Here is a 21914-nt window from a genome sequence, read left to right on the forward strand (position 1 = left end):
AATGGGCAAAAAATTTAATCATTCAGAAATAATTCCTAATAACCCATTGCTCATGTGTATATGCGGTAGTTCCGGTTCTGGGAAAACTCATCTCACTTTTAACATGTTGACAACACCAAACCTTTTAGATTACGATTCTTTGTATATCTACACAACAGCACCAGAGCAATCGTATTATCAATTTCTCAAAGCTTTAGAATATCTACCAAAGAAAGATGTTCAAGACCTATTTCAATATTACGAAGAAAACGAAGAAGAAGTGGAAATAAAGGATATCTTAGATAACTACATCGAAGGAAAGAAACCAACGGATATAAAAGTTTTTCTTACGAAAAATGTTAATGATCTAGACTTGTCTAATATTGATAGCAAACGAAAGAACTTAATATTGTTTGACGACTGCGTAGCGCAAAGAAATCAAGCTGTTCAACAAGAATTCTTCACGAAAGGAAGACATCACAACTGTCACTGCATATACCAATCTCAATTTTTTTATGGGATGGATTCTATGTTTATTAGAAAAAATGCAAATTGTTTTTTATTATTTGAATTAAACGATAAAGATTTATCTCAAATCATTCAGTCGATAAATCACGGAATGGACGGAGATGCATTTAAAAAGGTTTGTAAAGCTCAATGGAAAAACCCAGATGAACATGGATATATATTCGTTAATACTAGAAAACCTGCAGGTGAAAGAGTTATGACAGACATTTGTTAAATTTTATTTTTTTAAAAATGGATAATTGGAATAATATTTTAAAAAGAAATAAAGAATATATCAAAGCTAAGAATGAAATAAAGACCCAAGTTGAAAATAATAGATTACAACAACTCGGATTAACACAAAATCTACAAACTCTATTTCAACCCATATCAAAATCTCAAGAGGATATTGAAAGGAAATTAGAATATAAACCTCCTATAGAACCTCATATAGAACACCCCAAAGCAATTGAATATGATGGTATTATAATTAGGACATTAGATGATATAAATCGTCTTTTTTTAAACCCTAACCCAGATTTACCAAAGATCATTTCACCAATCGTTGATAATCAAGGTTTATAGAATAATATTTAGTCCAAATTCCCCTTTATTTAAAATCGATACAAAAGATTACATATACACATTAACGAGAGGATTAATAGATTTAATGAATGGTGAAGATGTTGGTATTGCCGATTATAAGGATTTAGTAGCATACTCAAACTTTCTAGATGCAATAAGAAAGTCAGGACCCGAAACAAGACGATCGAAAGAAGTTAAACTATATATAAGAGTAATTGAACGTGATGAAGACGGTCTAGGTGATTATGCAGAAGAGTATCCACCAATCACACAAGAAATAGACGAATTCGATGATATGGTGGCATCTGGAGAAGGTATAACGTTTTTATCCGATAATAATGAAGAATTGCTTAATAGATTACGAGTAATACTAGCGGCAATGAAGGAAGGACATCGATCGCACAGACAATATAATGAAGTAAATTGTATACTAAAAAGACTCCTAGAAAAAGGTATCATAGATAGAAATGATTATAAAAGTGTGATTAAAAATGTCAAATAAAGAACAACTATTCGTCCTCACCTCAAATAAATCAGACATTAAATTGTCTCTAAATTATGAGTACGAACTCGATCGCAATCAAGAATATGAATTGGGATTAAAGTATTTTTCTGTTTACAATTCCATTAGAAATATCAACGAAAAAAATAATCAAATAAAAATATCAACAGATAACGGAGTTACGTTCAAAACCATACGTTTACTACCAGGAAGCTATGAATACATAGCCATTAACGAATACCTATCTGAATATGGAGGAAGTGTCAATGGTAAAAACAATATTGAATTCGAAGGTAATTTGAATCTGAACAAAATAAAATTGATATTAAGAAATAATAGTCAAGTTGATTTCAACGTAGAAAATTCATTGAATACGTTACTAGGATTTGATAAAACGAGTATACACCCAATCCACTTTAGCACCACACAAAGCTAATATCGAGAATGATATCGATATCATAAATATACATTGCAATTTGATAAACGGTGGATTTTTCATTAAATACAATTATTTACAGTCTTCCAACATTCACTGTACCGATAGGATATAGAATTATAGAGAAACCATTTCAAACGACGTATTTACCACTTAATTCCTTTATGATTAAAGATATAAATCTGGAAATCAAAGATGGTAAAAATAGGTTTATAGATTTTGGTAACGAGGAAATTGTTATTCAACTTCATTTAAAATAAAAAAATTAACACTCTTCATTCTCTTCTTGAATAGTAAGGTAATCGAAATCATCAAATTCGTAGTTTTCATCCAAGCACATCTCCTCTTTATCACTGTAAGGATACATGATTCCTTCATCGTCCGGTGCTTTTCTCTTTATGAGATTCAGATAACTTCTAAATTTTTTAGTTTGTTTTTCATTAGGAATAACTATTCCATCAGTAAAACTCTTCCCCCATGGTTTATCAAACTCATTCGTTACGTCATGTCCACTAGCTAATTGAATATAATCCTCTACCTTAATCTTATAGTTAGAATAACCCTTAAACGTTTTCTTTTCTTTTAGAATACCGTCGGAAGTTAGAATGATATTGTATTTAACTTTTGGCGCTAAATATAAACCAAATATGATTCCACCATCACCATAATCATTCTTTCCTTTGCAATATTCATTTTCGGACACCAACCCAGCTTCATTTAATTTATTCCAATTGCTAGACGAAATGTATAAACTATCGGTATCCGTATAGTATATTTCTGGTTTATAAAAACCATCTATAACGTGAATAAAATTATTCATTATTTTTTTACTGTGAGATAATATAAATGTACCTAAATGAGTGGGTGTTAATCTCGTAAAATCCTTTGGAGGAACAAATTCTTTTTCTTCTTCATTTATCTCAACAATCTATTGAATCTCATTTAGTTTGTCATACTTCTTGACGTTTTTGTCGTAATTAAGGCGGAAGGTTTCTTCATTCCATAAATGCAATGAGGTATTTCTATCCCTCTGAATAGATTTACCATATAAGGAATTACCTAATAACTTCATACAGTTACTGGCAACCAAATCTCCTTCCTTTTTGTATTTATTCCTTTATTCCTTCAAAATTATAATATAATCTCTATAGGGTGGAGTTTTAAAATTTTCTTTGTAAACTATACTATCTAATATTTTAATAATTCGTCCACCGGCTTTCACTATTTCTTGAATATCGACCGATGTTAAAACATCTGAACAGAAACCATTTCTGAATCTGATTTTAGTGCCAGTTTCCTTTTTACCTATTCTATTCGTGAAAGTGATTTTATCTTTAGCTGGTATCGGTTGGAAGAACATGTTTTTGGGATATTCAAACCAGACTTTTAAAATAGCAGTTCTAGGTCTGAATTTCTGTTCATTAAAGAGCTTAACAAATTCTTTATTTTCTTCTGGTAGAAACGCTATTGCTTTTGGATATTCACCTTCTGTCATAGCGGAAGCGTACAAGCCATTAGCGTCAAATGCCATCAGTTTAGTACATTTTATTTTTTTAAGTCTCGAATGAACTTCCGTTTTATCTTTCGTGCTAGCGCTGTATTCTTTAAATAAATCTATTATTCCTTCAGTGTCACTTTTCACAAATAGCACAAATTTCATCCATTTTGTTCGTTTCAAATAATTTTCTGTTAGCAGAAACTCTTCCTCCTTTAATACTTTGTCTGATAAAAAATCTTATAAAAGGATGAGTATGTGAGTAAACCTTTTCTACGTTTTCTTTTTCGGTGTGTTTCGGAACCATTCTAGTACTTTCGTACCATTCTTCTTCATCCATTTCTTTATCGTAATTATATAAATAATACCAACCCTTTAAAGATAAAGGAAGACAGTTTTGGAAGACAGTTTCTTTCATTGCTTGATTGTATTTTATCAAACAAGCTCCGAGACATAACGTATCTCTTTCAGCGTAAGGTTTCCATTCGTGTCTTAAAGATTCCCAATTATCTTTGGTGTATTTTGCAATATTGATATCGGCAATCTTTCTCGAATTCATCGGTAGATTAGACGAATTTCCCCATGCCGCCAAACTAGATTTTTCATGTTGATAGGAACAAGTGAGACATATATTTTGTAAATATTTATTTTTATCAGATATTTTTATCTCTCCTTTCTCTTTTCTCTCTCTTTTCCATTTTTTCTGCAATCTTTCTTCTGTATATGGATTAGATAAAGGAAGAGATAGAATTTTATTATCTGTTACTAGTGGACATTGTGTTAGTTTATTAATGCTTTGAAGTGCAATCCAGTTGTCAAAACCACTCCCGTTATGGGAAATTAAGGTTAATCTTTTTTCATCTACTGTACTTAAACGACGTATCATCTGATCGAAACAATCTGTTCCTACAAATATTTCTACTATATGAGTCATGAGTTTGTTGTAAAATTCTTCTAGAATGGGATTAGTTGGCTTTAAATCTGGGAATAGTCTTTTAATTAGTTCTAGTTTTTTCCTTAGTTTTTCCAATTTGAATAAAGTACAACAATAAGGAATGGCTTTATTTTCGCTATGGGTTTCGCAATCCCACGCGTATAAAGTATCATCATGAGGTGAAATCACGTTTAGTTTTAACTGAGCAAAACATGTTAGTGCATCATCATCCCCACAGGTTCTCCATACATTTTCATCGTAATTATTTTCTATTTCTTTAATGATTAAGGTTTTGTTATTTCTTCTTATCAAACAGAAATGTTCTTTGTGTAAATAAAATACCCAATCTAATTCTTCGGATACTTTCTTTGGTTGAAAATGTCTATGTTTGGACATATAAATTTGAAAATAAGTATTAAATTTCTTATTGAATTCAGAGATTCTAGCAGATGTCATAACTCCTTTTCTGTTTGAATTTTGAAAACTATTGACGAAATCTTGAAATTCTTTTGTTAAGTCTTTATTCATGAAGTGATTTACACACTTTATAAAACAATAACCATCGCTTGGTATGAAACAATTTTCGCCTTTGTATTCATTTATCTTTTTAAGTAAATTACCACCTCTGCCAGTTTTAGATCTTTTTACTATTCTAAAATTATTTTGGCGGAAAATAATCTCTCCTGTAAAATACCAATCAGATGCGTCAGATTTATCATGCATCTTTGAATAAATAAACTGGAAAGTTTGAGCATTGAATTCAGATAATCTCATGTCTTGTCTATATTTCCCCACTTCATATATTTGACCATTTATTTCAATTTGACCTTTAATTTTAAAATCCTTAAACAGAATACTTATTCTCTTGATTAATTCTGAAAAAAGCATATTTGTGGTTGATATTTTAATTTCATTCTCCTCTTCTTTACAAATTTCGGCTGTCCTATCAACTAGATATTTAAATTTTTCTTCATCTTCTTCGTAAAATTTACGCGAAAATAAATTAGGTATTGCCTTGAATATCCTTGAAAAAAGTGTTTTAGATAGAGGTTTGTTTAAACTTTCAATTTTATCCATTTTCTTTTTTAAGTATCTATTTTTAATTAGGAATTTTTAACTTTTATTGATGATATTTCTACATCAAATTTATCTAAAATTTCATTGAATTTTTCTAATTCTTCAACTGTTATGTTCTTGTCTTCTCTCGATCTTTCGAAAAAAATGAATAATTTATTAAGATATGTATTTAAAATTTCTGTTTTCTTTTTATAATGAGCTTTCTGTTTTGATGTAAAACCTAAAGTAATCAATCCACAAGATGAAGTTTGAACGGCAGTAAACGCGGCTAATACAGTTGGGACAATTATTGGCAGCATTAATCCACCGGTTACGGCTGTTGCCACCGTTATCCCTACTGTTAGAACTGTACTTAATGCTTTCAAAACAGAATCAATTCTACTCCATGTTTTTCTACATTTGTTGAATTGTTTTAGTTTTTGTTATAGTTCGTTTTGTTTTTCTATCATATATTGTTGTCTACTTTCGAGTTCCATTTTTTAGGTTATTAATTTAAGTGAATTTCTGATAAAGCTACTATGTGTTTACTATCATCAATAATAACTTGAACAGATACTAACGATATTTGTTCTTTGGAATCATTAATCTTATTCAGATGAACTGATAATTTTGGTTTTCTAATAGAGATTGATATATTAACATATCCATTATCTCTTATTAAAATTTTTTGACTTTGTTGACTTTTATGAATATCAATTGAGGTAAATACATCATTAATAACAAAATATAGTTTTTGGTATTCAAATTCTGTTGCTCGTAAAAACTGATAAAAGCTTATACCTTTTTTTTGTGGTTCTGGATTTCTAGTAATATTCATTGATGGTAGAGTTTCCGTCTCCAATAACATATCAAAATGACTCAATGCAAATTCATCTTCTTCTTTATCTGGTATGATTAACATTCTAAACCTATCTATATATTTTCCACTCGTTTTAATTTCATGTAAGTGGTGAACCTTGCTGTTTTCGTCGTTAATTTCAAATTCTTTAGTTTCTACATTTTTTGTACCACTGATAAACTGAAGAACTTTACGAGCATTAAATTGATTAGATGAATGTGAGTTTTGTCTGAAGAATATTGAATCAACTTTTACCCGAACAGGAAAATTAATTTCAATTAAAGTTTTCCTCGGAAATTAAAAACTATTGGATGATAATATTCCTCATCTGAATCAAAAATATTTTTGGGATGAATAGTATATTTTGGAACAGAATATACTCTAATATTTGCTGTAAATCCATATCTTTTATATTCATAGTCTTTTGATTTATCAATGTTATTAGTAATAGAAGCACTACTAAAACCCAAATATCTAAATGGAAGATTGAAATAATATGATTCTTTCTTGAGAAACTTTTTTTCTAATGCGACTATATTTTTATCCTGTTTTAAAACTAGGTTATTAATAGTGGTTATCTGTTGTTGAATAACACTATCATCAATATTTTGTATTTGTTGATGAATATAGGTTTTGATTTCGCTATCATCTATGTTTTGTATTTGTTGTTGATTATAGGTTTTGATTTCGCTATCATCTATGTTTTGTATTTGTTTTTTAATATTTGTTAGGTCTTTTTGTAATTCACTGTTAAGTTTAGTTTCCAGAGCATTTAATTCCTGTTGAAACGTATCTTCATTTTCATCATGAATGTTATCTATTAATTGTTGAATGTCTAATTTTTGTTTTGCAATCTTATCCTCTAATTTAGATATTAATGAAATTAAATTTTGTAACTCAGTTTTATTCGCTACGTTGACCAATTCTTTTTGAATAAAACTTATTAATCTTTTTACCTCTTGTTGTGGTTAGTATCATTAACAAAATTTTTATTATTTAGTTGACGTTTGAAGAATCTTTTCACATTACTTATTTTTTTTTCTAAATGGTTTTTATTTACTTCAATTGAATTTATTTGTTCCCGTAAATATTTCTTGTGAACAGCGTCATTATCGTTTTCCGGAGACTTTAAATTAGTTATGCTAAAATTGTTCATATCTAAATCACCTTGAAGAGTGTCACCGATTTGATCCAGGAAGTAAGGTTTCGCTTTAGTGTTAGGTTTTTAGTTTCTAAAGATAAAGAACCTAATCCAAACTTGTTCGCTATTTTTATTGAGTTAAATTTATTACAATTTCTTCGAATTGTTTTCCTAAACTCAACTGATATAAAACTCAAAGAGAAAGCTGACCACAAAACTTTTGTCCCGGAAATTGAATTTGAAAGGAAGAACATTTGATTGGTTTATTAGTCAATTGCAATATCTCTTCAGTGGGTTCTAATCCATAAGAATCGAAGAAATATAAGTCAGAGTCTTTGTACAAAGCAGAATGATGAACTCCTTTTTGATCGGAAGTATGTATATTTGTTATAGCGTAAAATTTACCTTTCTTATATTTCAGATCATTTATTTCATCTCTCATACAATAATGAAACGATCATATATTTAACTCATTCGCCCATCTCATAAGTTGAAAGTTTGTGGTTGCATCGCTTCCATATTTATCGAGAAATTCATTCATTTTTAAAAGTCGGTTTTTTGAAGTTCGTTTTGATAAAACTTACCTATGATTTGTTCTTTGTCTTGATCGATTAATTCATATGTCGGAGGTGATGTGGTGTTTACTTTATCAACGATGAATATTTCGTTTGTGCAGTATCCAACGTAAACTTTTTCGAATTTGCTTTTATATTTGAAAATACGAACTCGATCTCCGACTTTAGATTTGGGTTTGATATTTAAATTCTTTATTTCATTTTCGTAGTTATGTTGCGCGTTAATTGACTTTATAATATTTGGATTACTCGAGGCTTGTGTTGGTGTGACACCTATAGATGAATGAATTTTGTTATTGTATTCATCTACAACCTCTGGTAATATTTTAAGCCATTTTTGAGATTTCAAGTCCGTGAACTTTTTAAATAATTTATTTTTTAGAGTCCTGTTAAATCTTTCTATTACTACAGCTTTACCTTCGTTATGCGTACTGTAAATTTCAAATCCCAGAGATTTCATATTTTTGTTATAAAATTCGCTTCATTTATCTACCCACAGTTTTTCTGGATGTCGGTTAGATTGTTTCATAATCGTTTCAAATGCGTGTTTGACTGATAATCCCGTTTTGTTTTTCAAAGGAATAACCCATACATATCTCGTATACAAATCTATAACTGTTAAGCAATATTTAAATCCTCTTTCGACTGGCATATGAATTAAATCGGCTGACCATATTTCATCTTTTTCAAACACTTTTACTTTTAAAAAGTTTTTAGTTTTCTAAATTCTTTGTGAATTTCAATCGCCAATCCCATGCCTAATTTCATCTTTGCTTTTAACAGTTTTATGATTAATGCTCTGTGCATTCTCTCTTTGAAAGTTGGATTTGGAATATTTTCGAGTTCAATTATCATTTGTCTGTCTGCTTCGTGTCTGAAGTTTATGTCTTTGTTTCTGTATAAAATATCATGTTTAAGCGCAGTGGCGTCAACTCTATTGACTGGTTCTTCCCCTGGTTTGGGTTTATCGTTTTCGTCTAATCGCAGATCTAACCTAGTACCTGGACCGATGTAATTATGACCCGGAAGATGTTTTTCTCCGGGATATTTCGCCCATGGAAATCCAGGAAGAGAACCCAATGATTTTTGTATATCTCCTGAACCGAAATAAGTTTTTGGAGCGTGAGCGACAATCATTTTTATCCTATAACTTTAAAACCTTTTCCTTTCCTTTCTTCTAATCTCCTGTTTCGAAGTTCTCTTCTTAGCTCTAATTTTTTCAACTCGTTAGATTGTTTCACTGTGTCGCTTATACTCTTTCCCGCTTCCGCGATTGAGCCGATGGCTTTCGCTCCGGTTGAAATGAGTGATTTGTTTTTTTGAAATAAAGCTAGCTACTTTTGGAATTATTGTTTTACCTAGAGAAAATAATGAAGAAAAGATACCGTCGCCCGAATAATCTTCGAATCTGTGTTGTTCGTGTTTTAGAATTAAACTCATCCTATTTTTAAATGAATTAATTTAACGAAGAAATTGTGGTCTGTTTTTTTTTTCCAAAACAAGAGTTATCTCCCTTAAAAATAACATTATTTAAAACGAGGCTATTAAAAACCGGATGTTAAGCGAAACAGGGATGTTATTTTTATATAAGGATATTATGCTTTTTTGATGGAATGTAGGAAATTGATTGAAGGTGTATTAGGTCTTTTTTAATGTAAGAATTTTATTAAATGTAGGATGTTTTGCTGTAAGAATTTATGAAATGTAGGATGTTTTGCTGTAAGAATTTATGAAATGTAGGGAGTTTAGGTCTTTTTTGGGAGCTTATACATAGGTCGCATTTTCCCCATGAAATGAAATGGAATGGGGAATCCCCATGCGACCTATGTATAAGCTCATATACTACTCACTGGGATTGAGAAAGTTATAAAGGTATTGGTTGAAGCAAAGAAGACATCGTTTAAATTGATGTTGGCTGGTGAAAACTATAGTCAACGTTGTTAAGATAGCTGCTTGGACAATGACTACTATTGATGTGTATTCATGACAGAGTTGGTTTATTATCATACATCATACATAGTTAACATAAAGATGAGATGACCTGCCAAGCCGGTGTCTACATGAACTTCAGACTATTAAGAAAGTCATAAATATTCTTTACAAACAAACAGTAAAATTGAAAAGCTTGGCTGATCATAGAACATATTTATATATGTTAAATTTAGCAATATTTCTAGTCAATGTCACACTTTCCCCCTTTTTAAAAAAAAAAAAAATATAACTTAATACAAATACTTAATATTAACACATGTACATAGGACTATTTATAAGTCAAGCTTCGTGGGTGGTTTGACAATACGTCCACTACGAGTTCTTGGAAGTGGTTCTGATGGGGTTTTGGGAGTTGAGTTTTCGGTGTTTTCTGTAGACCGCGAATCTTTATTTTCAGCTGTTTCAGGTTTCTTAGGTATCACTAAATGTAACGCGCTTCTTGACGTTAGAACTTTTCTGATTCTTTAATAAAGATGCTTTGTATCGCAGCGATTGGAGTACTTCTGGGTCGATTTCGCGTAGGAATCTTCGATTTCTTCGCAATCTTGAACCGTTAGAAAGTAATACTTCATAAGATCGTGGTTCATCTAATTTGTTGATAACTCGTGCAGGGGTCCATGAATGGTTTCCGTTTTGGACTCTGACGTATTGTCCTGTATACAGTTCTGGTAATTCACTTTTCAGTGACAGTGAAGAAGATGGTTTAAGCTGAAGTGACTATATTGAACACACAAATTCAGGCTTGAACAATAAAAAGATAAAACCACCTATTTCGATTTCTCAATAATGTATTTGTTTAAAGGGACAGTATTCACCATTTTTTTACCAATCTTCCTTCAGTCTCAAAAGGTGGATTTTTAGGTTAGGTTAGTAAGTATAACTTACAGATCACCATCGAAATTTGGGCCTTGAAATCCATGTGTCACTGAAAATGGCGAATCTCTCCCTGTAATCCTAGGCCTGTGCATTAATCGACATTATGTTAAACAGTAAAATTCTAGATAAAGAAAAGAAACAGTAAATACATAAAGGATAGCTCCAAAATAACCTCATATAAATTTTTCATCTTACAGGAGTGAAGGAGGAACGTGATACCAGATTTTGATATTTGATGTGGTGACTGTCGGTGCTACATGTGTCTACAGTAAGAGCAATTTTAGATTATGATGTGGTCTAAATAACATATACAGTAACTTACACTGGCGTGAACTAACATGACTAGATCAATCGATTTCTAACTTTTAGTCAGTATCAGTATCCCCGATACACATTAAACGGATTGTAAAGCGGTTTCTCTTATTTTTATATGATTCTATTTGAAAATATATGGATATATTGACCCGCATGCAACAGATTGATTGATATATTGTTTCAAAGATCAAATTTCCCAATTATATCCGATTTCTTCAACAGTAAATACCAAATGATATCAATTGTTTGTTTTGTTGTTTGGTTGCTTATTAAATGTTTCAGAAAATACGTTTAGTCCGAAGAAAAGAGCTCGTTTAGAAGATAGAGTAACACTAACACACATTCCAGGCGAGCTTGGATGTATCCCGGGAACAGATTTGTTGTAATTCGGTGAATAAATTCATGTTTTATTTTGGATTAATTTGGATTGGCTGCTTATCTGTTCATGTTTTGTCCAGCCCTCTTTCCTTTGCAATACTATTCCCCCAATTCGATATAAGATCAATGGTCAATTAAAAACGCATCCTTTTTACACTTGCTATTTTTGAAGTAAATCTTGTCTATGTTATTAATGTATTTCGTTGTTTATAATTGTAATGCCGTTAGATTTTCGTGTTCTTTATTATTATTGCTCTTTCTTTTATTGTATGTTTATTATACATTTATGTCAAAGGGTCTATCTTGTATGGTGTTACATGTATGAGAAAGTAATGTATATAATAATACTAATAATAACTAGAACTGTTCCCTTAACAGTAATGGTGCAGGGAGTGTTACGACAAAAAGTTTAAGGCCATGCATGGCACTACACAAATTTCAATATATCCATGCAATTCAGAAATTGTCTATTGAAATACCTACCAAGTTAAAAGAAATTTGAAAAAAAATTGAAATATTAAAATTGGTAATACGCATGAACTGCACGAATTAAATATTTATATCCAAAGGTCACAAATTATCATGACAAACATGATATAAATAACATACTTTTGAAATATTTTCAGGTATAATTTACGACGTTTTTGTTAATGAAAACTTTTAACAAAACGCGGAATACTCCTTTAATATCAGTTATTAGCCTTCGCTATCTTTGTTTTTGCTTTTACAAAACCCTATGTCACCGGAAGTACTAACATCGAAACAGGTTGTGGTGCAAGTATTTGGATTGTGCAATTCTATTTCTTCTTGGTGACGTGCTACATTATATAAGATTCAAACCAAATACAACCAAAAAAAAATATATTTCGAGTAATTTTATCAAAAAAAGGTATCGAACAAATGTTTGACAGTCTATCCTCTCTCACACATACAATGAAGTCGATAAATATGCCATTTTCTGTTTGTTGCTAACGTCGATTCATGTTGCGCAAAAAATGTTCGTTTTACATCCAGTACGTAATTTGCAACGAGTAAGACAAAGTCATGGAATTCGTTTTGTTGTACCTGTTGCTGTTTCCGATAAATAAGCTCCCGCGTGAATTTGTATCTTTTGATAAATTAAGTAATTTCGATTTTTATACTCCCACATGGAAATATATATATGGACGTATATTGGCGTCGCCCCTGTCCGTCGGTCCGACTTGTTGGCGCGATAGAGTCTACAGTTTTTATCCGAACTTGATGAAACTTGGTATGCATGAGATTTGAGATGAAATCTCATTCAGGTTCGAAATTGGTAATAATCGGATGAATGGTTTCTGAGTTATTCCCCTTGCGATTGTAGGCACGATAGAGACTGCAGTTTTTATCCAACCTATCAGATGAAACTAGGTTTGTATACGTTGATGAGATCTCAGTCGAGTTCATAATTGGTAACTATCGGATGAAGGGTTTCGGAGTTATTGCCCTTGACTTAGTAAAAAATTGTCAAATTCGGGTCGCAGGTACGATAGAGACTACAGTTTTTATCCAATCTTGATGAAACTAGATATGCGGGTATATATTAATGAGATCTCGGTCAAGTTAGAAATTGGTAATAATTGGAAGAACCGTTTCAGAGATATTGCCTTGTGCGTACAGCGATGAGACATTGCTCATATTTGAATTCGATGATTATTTTTTTAAGAACTGTTTCATGTTTTTGCCATGACTTATAGATGATTTCAAGATTATTTGAAAATTCATTATTAAGCCACTAAAGATTTTGTTATCATTTCTGACAGCTGCGTAGTGGGCGTGTGTTACCTTGCCTGACAAGCTATCTTTATAGATATTTGTATTTGGTATATTTCACTTCTAATTTTACTGTCACTGTTAAATTCTTGACAAAATATTTCAATTTTTGTCTAGGAAACAACCAAAGTTATAAGTATGCAAACCTAATTGTATTATTGCATTATTGACCTTAATTGATATATTGCTTTTATGTACGTATGATTTCGTAAATTCTTGATTTCCTGCGTATAACCAAATTTTCATGAAGCATTGTTTTCGGCTATTTTGATTAAAGAGTTAAACATTTCTATAAATAATTTTGTCCATGTAAAATGGAGGGAGGAGGTGGGGGGGGGGGGGGGGGTGTATTTGCGTCACCCATATCTGTCCGTCCGACCACAATTGCTCGTTAGTGTTTGTAAACTCCCACGTTGGTGAACATAATACCGAAGATCGAAGTGAAGATACAGAATTAATGTACCAACATCAACTATTGAACATTGGAACAGAACGCCGAAAAGCTGTGATACGTAAGCAAATTGCTGAAAATAGAACCAGGATTAATGCACTCTCCCAACTTACTCCCGCTACATGGAATCCAACGGCAAATCCAGGGACAACACCTGTTCCTGCAGTACAACAAGGTGAGCAAATTACAGAACCACTATGTCAGAATCCTATTGGAGGTATTCTGGTAGATCTAGACACCACTAAACCCGACAAGTTGCTACAAATCATAAACTTCCTTCGGCTAGATCCAGTTGGTGTCAATACCTATTCCTTTGGCGATGGCCTAGAATTTCGAATTGGCCAAAAAAGGTCACTTGAGAATGTTAGTGTAGAGGAATTGGGATATGCAAACACGCGGATATTACAAGAATTGATGAAGCTTGATCCCGAGTTCAACCCTAATCCTTACCTAAAATATACAGCTTATATATTTCGCCTTGCTGGTAAATATGTTTGGTACTCGGTTCTCCTTTACGATAAAGAGTATCGCGAGCGTCAGACCGTTGAGAAGTTTGAATGGGGTGCCTGTTTGCAAGATTTAAGGGAATTTCAGCTCAAGAAAGATCACCCAACGGCTTTAGCTTTGCAAGAACAGAATTTAGCACACAACAATACAAAACCAGTGGGATACGGCAAACCAAGTTCCAATTCCTATCCGATTAGTGTGCGCAGGAAGGGACCCTTCACGTCGGAGGGTGGATAGATCTGTCGTAACTTTAATAATAATGTGTTATAGAAAAGAATGTGCTATCTGCTTATCTAATCACCATTCAGCGCTTGATGGTCACGGTCCTAATGTGAAGACACAAGTGCATCAAAATTTTCAACAACGGACTGCTTAGATCAACAGTGCTCTTCAGGAGTTATTCCCCGTTATAACAACTGTTTGGTTTATCATGCTTGGGAACGGCTCCTGCCAACAGATTATAACGAAAGGGAATTTTTACTATCGGGAGTAAAAGACGGTTTTCGCTTAACTACTCAGTATGGCCCACATTTACCTGTTGATAGGGATAATTACACGTCTTCATTCACTTATCGTGCCACAGTCGAAAAACATATACTTTTTGAGCTGTCTGTCGGTAATTATGTGCCCGTAGAAAAACCTACAATAATAAGTTCGCTGGGGGCCATACCGAAACCAAACGGCGATGTGCGTGCCAACCGGTTGGGAATTCATTAAACCTGCTCCCCTCAGACACCAACTGCTCATAGATCGGCCTAAAGTATGCTCTTAAAATTATAACTCCGAACTGATATTTAGCCAAGGTGGACCTCAAAAGTACATATCGCTCAGTACGATGTCACCCTTCTGAATATTCTTTATGGACTTAAATGGATTTTTACCGGAACCAAAGAGCCTGTATATCTATCTGTATGATGCCAAATTACCCTTTGGGCATGCGCGAAGCCCAAAGATTTTTCAGTGCTGCAGTATGCTTTATTATGAAATTTATTGCGTACTTAAATGATTTCCTCGTCATCGAAAACACCTTGGCATTGTGTGACAGAGGACTAACGTTATTACTCAAAAGGGTGTTGGGCTTTAACATTTCTTGGGACAAAGTTGAAGGCTCAGCCCAACGCCTATCATGTTTGGGCATTACAATCGACACTCGTGAACTGACTTTGTCAATGCCACGTGCGAACAGTTGGAATTTTTGACAGTATTATTGAATTTTCAAGGGCGTAAACGCACCAGTTTAAAGCAACTTCAATCACTTTGTGGAAAGCTCAACTGGGAATGTCATGTGATTAAAGGTGGTAGGGTGTTCTTACGACGAATGATCGATATGACTACTTCCTTAATGGGAAGAAACTACAAATTACGATTATCTGAAGAATTTCATTTGGACATATCTTGGTGGGTGAATTATATGACTGTGCAATCCCATTACCTCGCTGCAAACTGATGCCTCCGGTGCAGGCGGAGGAGAGTACTATCACGGTGACTTCTTTTATGTTAACTGGGCCCTTGATTTACCGATATTTGCAATGGAGCATATAAATGTGAAAGAGCTGTCGTCCTGTCAGTGGTAAGATGGGCTCCATTGTGGGCAAATAAAACTGTTGTAGTTGCTACGAATAATACGACAACCAAATGCATCCTTAATAAGGGATCTTCTAAAAACAAAATTTTAATGATGTGTTTACGAGTTCTATTTTGGCTATGTGCCTTTTATAATATTCAGCGTATGGACGTATCACAAGTTGATTGATGTCTGGTCATTCTTTTGAAAGTGGCAAAACGTTGCAATTTCGCTCAAAATCAAGTATTCCTTCCCAAGCTTATTGAACACACCATGGATCCCCATGCTTCCTTACTATTGTTGTTATCTCGCCCTGCTCTTCCAACTGACCCGTTGTTCATACTCGATAATCAAAGTTGTTTAACTTATACAGCATTCTTAAGGCACTACGCCAATCTCAACTAGGCTTGCCGCCAATGATTTATTGTGGACATTCTTGTAGACGCGTTGCAGCTACTTGGGTCAAACAATCTAGTCTCTCGGACAAGCAAATTCAAACTTTAGGCTACTGGTCAAGTTCCGGCTTTGAAAGTTACGTTGACCCTAGCCGCTTGGGTGCCCTAAATACTTTTACATCTAAATTTCCCAACTTCTAAAAACCTTTCTGTCACAAAATCCACTTTTTGGGGTTTGGGAGTTTTAATATTTGAAATATACACGTGTATGTTGATTTTATTATGTTTATGTGTTACTTTGTATTACATTGTTGTACTTTTAAATTGTTAATTAAAATGTAGTGCTAATTTCATACTGCTCTTTCATTTGCCTTAGCTTGAAGATCGTCAGGTAAATGAAAGATTTACATCTTATAGTAAATCTATTTTTAGATGACGTGTCCTTCACCTTAACACAAAGTTCGCTGTCTCGTTTTCAGAGCAACTCACGCTTCACGCTTCCTCCATTTTGACAAGCAGTTTGTTTGTAAAACCTCTTGAAAACCCTCCCACCCTTCCAGTTGTACGACTGAGGGTAGGGTATGATTAAATGCTTTAATGTATTGCTTTGTTTCTAGAGTTTTAATATTTATAATAATGTTGATTTTATCATGTTTGTGTATTACTTTGTATTACATTGTTGTACTTTGTAATTGTTAATTAAAATGTAGTGCCAATTTCATACTGCTCTTTCATTTGCCTTAGATTTAAGATCGTCAGGTAAATGCTTCGATCTAGCTAAGAAATCAGCGTATAAAAAACATGCTCTAGAGTATCGAACCAATTGAGATACATATACTCCATAAGCTGACGAATGCTTAATGTTGCTGCAAATAAAAGGCAAATTGACGATTGTAATATAATTTTATACTTAAAATAAATCCGTTATTTAATGTGATCTCTACCCCTAAATATCGCTAAAGTATAATTTTATAATTAGTTTCTGTTCTAAGATGTTTTCAAGATGTGTACTTTTCGTCATCGGCTGTTTACTAAATTTGGAACTATTTAAGGATAGGACATCATCTATAAACCGATAAATGAAAGTAAAACGCTTAGCTAGTCGTTTGTTAATTTTTTACGGGTTTTGACAGGGCAGAAATAAGGTCATGTAATGTTACTCAATTCTAAAACGTGCATATTAATCAAAACATGTAATGGCACGCCATGTACTCTGCTCGTTTGTATATAAAAATAAATCGCTTGTTGATAAATGTCGCCGGTAATGAATATAGAATTTCGTTGTTTATTCTTGGGCGAGACTCTTTACTTCCGGTATATAACGGTGATTTGTCAAGCGATAGTATATATATTAAAATTTAGAGCTTTTGGGGGATAAAAGTGCCCACCCCACGTTTACAGTACAATCAGACGGCCCGTTTTCCCACTAGTTCATCATTTGGGCACACACTATTTATGCCTTGAACCAGGTTTGTCACTATTGTTGTGGAGTTCGTTTTCATAGCTTGAAGCGGCGAATGAGAATGAGAATTGGCAGAAACGTACTGGGTTTTTATAGCCATCAGGCCAGGAAGTGATTGTACTAACGTTCTGAACGGACTAGGAAGGAGATGAGAACGTATACTCAGAACGAGTTCAACTGGCTTTGAACGAGATTGTCGAGTTATGAACTAATTAGAACGGATTTCGACGTATAAGGAACGTGGTGGAACAAGATAAGCACTAGATGGGCGTATTGGATAAAATTTGTGAACTATCTATGATCGCATAAAAGACATTTTCCTGCTAAATTTACACGTTCTCGTAGGGTCAACTGCGGTAAGTTAATTTGGTTTTTGCAAGTTGATTTTGTTTTTGATGTTACGACAGACTGTGATTTAGTTCCTGTATCGTGTTTGTCAACGTACTTATATTTTTGATTTATTAACCAGATACCCGAGACTTTTATTTCTTGTTCACTAAGACTTAAAATCATCGGGATTAAGCGTACAGGTTTCAAAAGGTCCAAAAACAACGGGGTAAGGTCTCGTGTCACGCTCATTCACAGTTCTAGTAATAACATTATTAGTGATTAAAGAACACTATATTGATACATGTTAGTTATAAAAAAAAATCAGTAGACATTTGTAGAAATGCAACAGAATTAAAAAGAAACGGTAGTAGACGTAAGTTAGTATAGTTCTACGATCAAAAGAAAAATGAGATATACTCCGATAATTCACCCCGACCCAAAATTGTATACAAATAAATCAAAATCAAAAATTGACTCCCAAACTTTTTAAGTATTGTTATGTTATCTCATTTAAATTCAAATCTGATAAGCCATTATCTCTGAATAATCTGAAAATCGGGATGGCGGACAAAGTCTAGATTTATTTTTAATTTTCGGTTTTTGTTTTCATAGTGATGGATACTCTTCAATCACATACACCGGAAGTGGGTTAACTGGATGGTTACATTTTGGTCAGAAGTGAACCGAAAGTGTTGCAAAAATTGTGCCATTTTGTTTACTTAAATAATGTCTTTTAAAGGAAAAACCTTTCACGGGAAATTTTAGATCAGACAAAATTTTACTGAAATTAAGAATAGCCCTTTTTCAGTAAATTAGTAGTTCCACTTACTATGCGTTTATGACGTCACTATCACAAAGGTCCGTGTTATAAATATCAAAAGCAGCTTTGCGATAGTGACGCCATACAAATGCTTACTTTTGGTTGAATTGCAAGTGCCACAGAAATCTGACTGAAAATTGGAACTGATTATGTCACGAGTTCCTCATAAAAAATTCAGAAAACCTCTTTACAATACCTTAAAATATATCAATCTCATCTTGATAACGACAACACATACATAGTCCTGTAGGCCAACTGGTAGGCTGCCTTCATACAAGTAAACTGAGGTTAGGCCTTTCATACAGGCATCACCAGTGCTGTCTGTGTATTTTCTTTTTTTCTGGTACTGAAATCATCATAACCTTAATGTCTACGCAAGTTGTTGAGAAATTTGCCGATATCGTTATGACAAAGGAATTTATTCTTCAGTGGATTTATCTGGTGTCATACTCATACAACAGAATTCCTCTATGGTCGATTAAATCCTTGTAAATATTTATTATGAGCGCAAAGACATTCTTAGACTATAAAGTACTTTTTTGAGGCTGGTACTACTAAATAAAAAATAATTGTTATCGAATTCATATTAAAGTTTCATGAGGAGTACGAAGACTTCATGTCTATAAGCTTAAACTTTCTAGGTGTAGGTATAATTTGTTTGATGAACAAGTAGTTGCCAACCAAGATACGCCCACTTTTCAGTATATCAAGGGCGGGCATCAATCTGTGTTAAATTCTACCAAAAGATCTATTGATTAGTCCAAAATATTGTTGATTTAAAGCAACACGCAATGTCCATTGAGTTCACGAGCAAATGTTGACTAGTTTTTATTGAGTCAAGGGCATTAATTCGAATTCTGTTCATCGAAAATCGTCAAATTCGAACTTGATCAAGATCTCATTGTTATAGATGATAGATTATATGTGGGCGTATGAAAATGAAAGAAAAAGAATTATCCTTGTTTCCATTTCTTCTATAAAAACTTCACTTGTGCAATTTGAGAAAACCATGCCGGATCCTCTAAAAACGACAAAACAGGCACACCGCGTTTCCGTACCACAGACCGCAACCGAACCGTGCACCGCACCACACATCGTGCTCTGAGTGTTCAGGTGTTAACACATTACAGTCGAAGGGTAGGTTTAACTGACGGAGTTATGTACCTCTGTCTGTGATCGTGGTACCGCTTGAGAATTCTTTCACTATGTCAGTGCTCTAAACATGCCGGCATCTCATTCATATATCACGTTCGAGGAACGGAGAGGGCCAGATGTGCAAATAGAAAATTCGGCCAGATTTATCGTGTTGGGTTAGTTGTTAAAGTTATTAGGGTCATATGAAACAGTGGCACGGTGTTGTGATCTCTAAAAAAGTTTTACATTTCATCAGATTGGTAAAGACACTTCAAATATAACCCCGATAAAAAGTGGGGTATTTTGTACAAAAACAAAATGATATTTACAGCTTTTATTTGAAGGAAATTATATTTATTATATTTTATCAATATTTAAAGCTTTGTTGATGTCCAGCACACATATTTTCATAACGTCTATTTATAGGTTGATCTTTGTAAGATCCTTACTAGTTGCAAGATATTTTTCGCCTGCAGTAATAACGGCATATCAATCATATGACCTTGAAAAGTAAATGCTCCCTGCAATTTAAAGAATATTGCTTGCTTGAAACAAACGTCAATTTGCACACTGTCTAAATGGAAGGCTGAATGGCTTTTTATTGAATGTTTTTCATATTTCTTAATTCTTCATTCTGAAATCTTATTTCTTAATTCTACGCTTAATTCAACATTTGTAATTGAAAATTGACATTCGTATGCGAAAATCAACATTCTTTGATAAACACTAGGTTTTCCATCTATTAATAAATAAATTCTTGCCAAAATTATCTTCTTCTTGTATTTTATATTTTCAGCTAGAATTTTTTATTATATCAATAGATGGAACACCAGTGTTAATCGAAAATTTAATTTTCCCGTACATATGTTAATTTTAAATGACAAACGTTAAATTTAAAGCAGAAATCACGAGATAAGAATTTAGAAATAAGATTTAAGAAATAGCAATTAAGAACATTAAGTTACAAACCACCCCGCTTTCCATATGTCTAAGCTAAAATGACAAATTTTCTCATCTTTAAGAACTTCCTAATGTAATTTGTTCAAAAACTTTGAATGTAGCCTATTAATAAACCACAAATTCCCAAGTTATATAATTATATATAGACACAGCTTTATGGAACAACAATCACTGGTTAAAGTTTTATGCAACGTTTCGACGTGTTCCCCCGTCGTCCTCAGGCACATAATGAGAAGAAGTGATGGGCAAACTATATATACATTAATGCTTATTATTAAGAACACACAAGAGATAAATGGTTTATTGATACATTACATTAAATTTTAACAGGTACAATAAGAGGTATATAATTCTTAAAATAACATACAGGCTGATTAAGTAAAATAATTGAAATAAGATAAATGAATTAAAAAAGATTAATTGAAGATTAAATAAACAACTATTGCTGGTATTGGAGTCTTTTATTAATAGAAATTACATTGTTCATATAACTAACTATGCTTAAAGTTGGAAATTGTTTGAATATGAATAATTAAAAGTTGATAAGTTTATCATATGCATGCGATAAACGAACACCTTCATCTCTGTTAAGGTCAGGCTGATATCTTCTGATGTGGATAGCTTCATGAAGTCTTCTGGTTTTATCTATGTGCTTATTGATTGTCAGTATGTTGGTGTTGTCAAAGTTGACTTTATGTCCTGTTTTCCTTCCCATAGCAAGATGTTCAGCCACAGCAGATGTTCCTTCATTGCCGGGCTTGTCTTGATGGTCTTTGAGTCGAACATCAAGGGGTCTCTTTGTTTCCCCTATATACGAGNCTTCCACAGGAGCACTCAACTTGGTAGACACATCCCTTAGGTTTTTGG

The 21914-nt window shown here is 33.0% G+C and overlaps 6 protein-coding genes across 6 annotated transcripts in view; 2 read left to right on the forward strand and 4 right to left on the reverse strand.

Moving 5' to 3' along the window:
* Position 1: 1 nt before the first annotated feature.
* LOTGIDRAFT_127887 (hypothetical protein) lies at positions 2 to 721 on the forward strand (the record flags this gene model as incomplete). The annotated part of the gene is made up of 1 exon (XM_009063620.1): positions 2 to 721. The coding sequence occupies one exon, from the start codon at positions 2 to 4 to the stop codon at positions 719 to 721; it is 720 nt and encodes a 239-aa protein (XP_009061868.1).
* A 1553-nt stretch (positions 722 to 2274) lies between these two features.
* On the reverse strand, positions 2275 to 3504 carry LOTGIDRAFT_166547 (hypothetical protein; the record flags this gene model as incomplete). The annotated part of the gene is made up of 2 exons (XM_009063621.1): positions 2275 to 2804; positions 3315 to 3504. The coding sequence occupies 2 exons, from the start codon at positions 3502 to 3504 to the stop codon at positions 2275 to 2277; spliced, it is 720 nt and encodes a 239-aa protein (XP_009061869.1).
* Positions 3505 to 3640: 136 nt separating this feature from the next.
* Positions 3641 to 5515, reverse strand: LOTGIDRAFT_166548 (hypothetical protein; the record flags this gene model as incomplete). The annotated part of the gene is made up of 1 exon (XM_009063622.1): positions 3641 to 5515. One exon carries the CDS (start codon positions 5513 to 5515, stop codon positions 3641 to 3643), a length of 1875 nt encoding a protein of 624 aa, XP_009061870.1.
* A 487-nt stretch (positions 5516 to 6002) lies between these two features.
* Positions 6003 to 7509, reverse strand: LOTGIDRAFT_166549 (hypothetical protein; the record flags this gene model as incomplete). Its single annotated transcript, XM_009063623.1, has 2 exons — positions 6003 to 6582; positions 7310 to 7509. The coding sequence occupies 2 exons, from the start codon at positions 7507 to 7509 to the stop codon at positions 6003 to 6005; spliced, it is 780 nt and encodes a 259-aa protein (XP_009061871.1).
* A 6372-nt stretch (positions 7510 to 13881) lies between these two features.
* On the forward strand, positions 13882 to 14619 carry LOTGIDRAFT_166550 (hypothetical protein; the record flags this gene model as incomplete). The annotated part of the gene is made up of 1 exon (XM_009063624.1): positions 13882 to 14619. One exon carries the CDS (start codon positions 13882 to 13884, stop codon positions 14617 to 14619), a length of 738 nt encoding a protein of 245 aa, XP_009061872.1.
* Positions 14620 to 20503: 5884 nt separating this feature from the next.
* The window catches only part of LOTGIDRAFT_127794 (hypothetical protein), a gene marked incomplete at both ends in the record, with an annotated part of 7358 nt that continues 5947 nt past the window's right edge, over positions 20504 to 21914 (reverse strand). Inside the window, one exon of the mRNA XM_009063625.1 lies at positions 20504 to 20608. Within this exon, the coding sequence (XP_009061873.1) occupies positions 20504 to 20608 (105 nt within the window). The remainder of the gene's footprint in view (positions 20609 to 21914) is intronic.

The sequence above is a fragment of the Lottia gigantea genome (assembly GCF_000327385.1).
Source record: "Lottia gigantea unplaced genomic scaffold LOTGIsca_59, whole genome shotgun sequence".
Classification (NCBI taxonomy): Eukaryota; Metazoa; Mollusca; class Gastropoda; family Lottiidae; genus Lottia; species Lottia gigantea.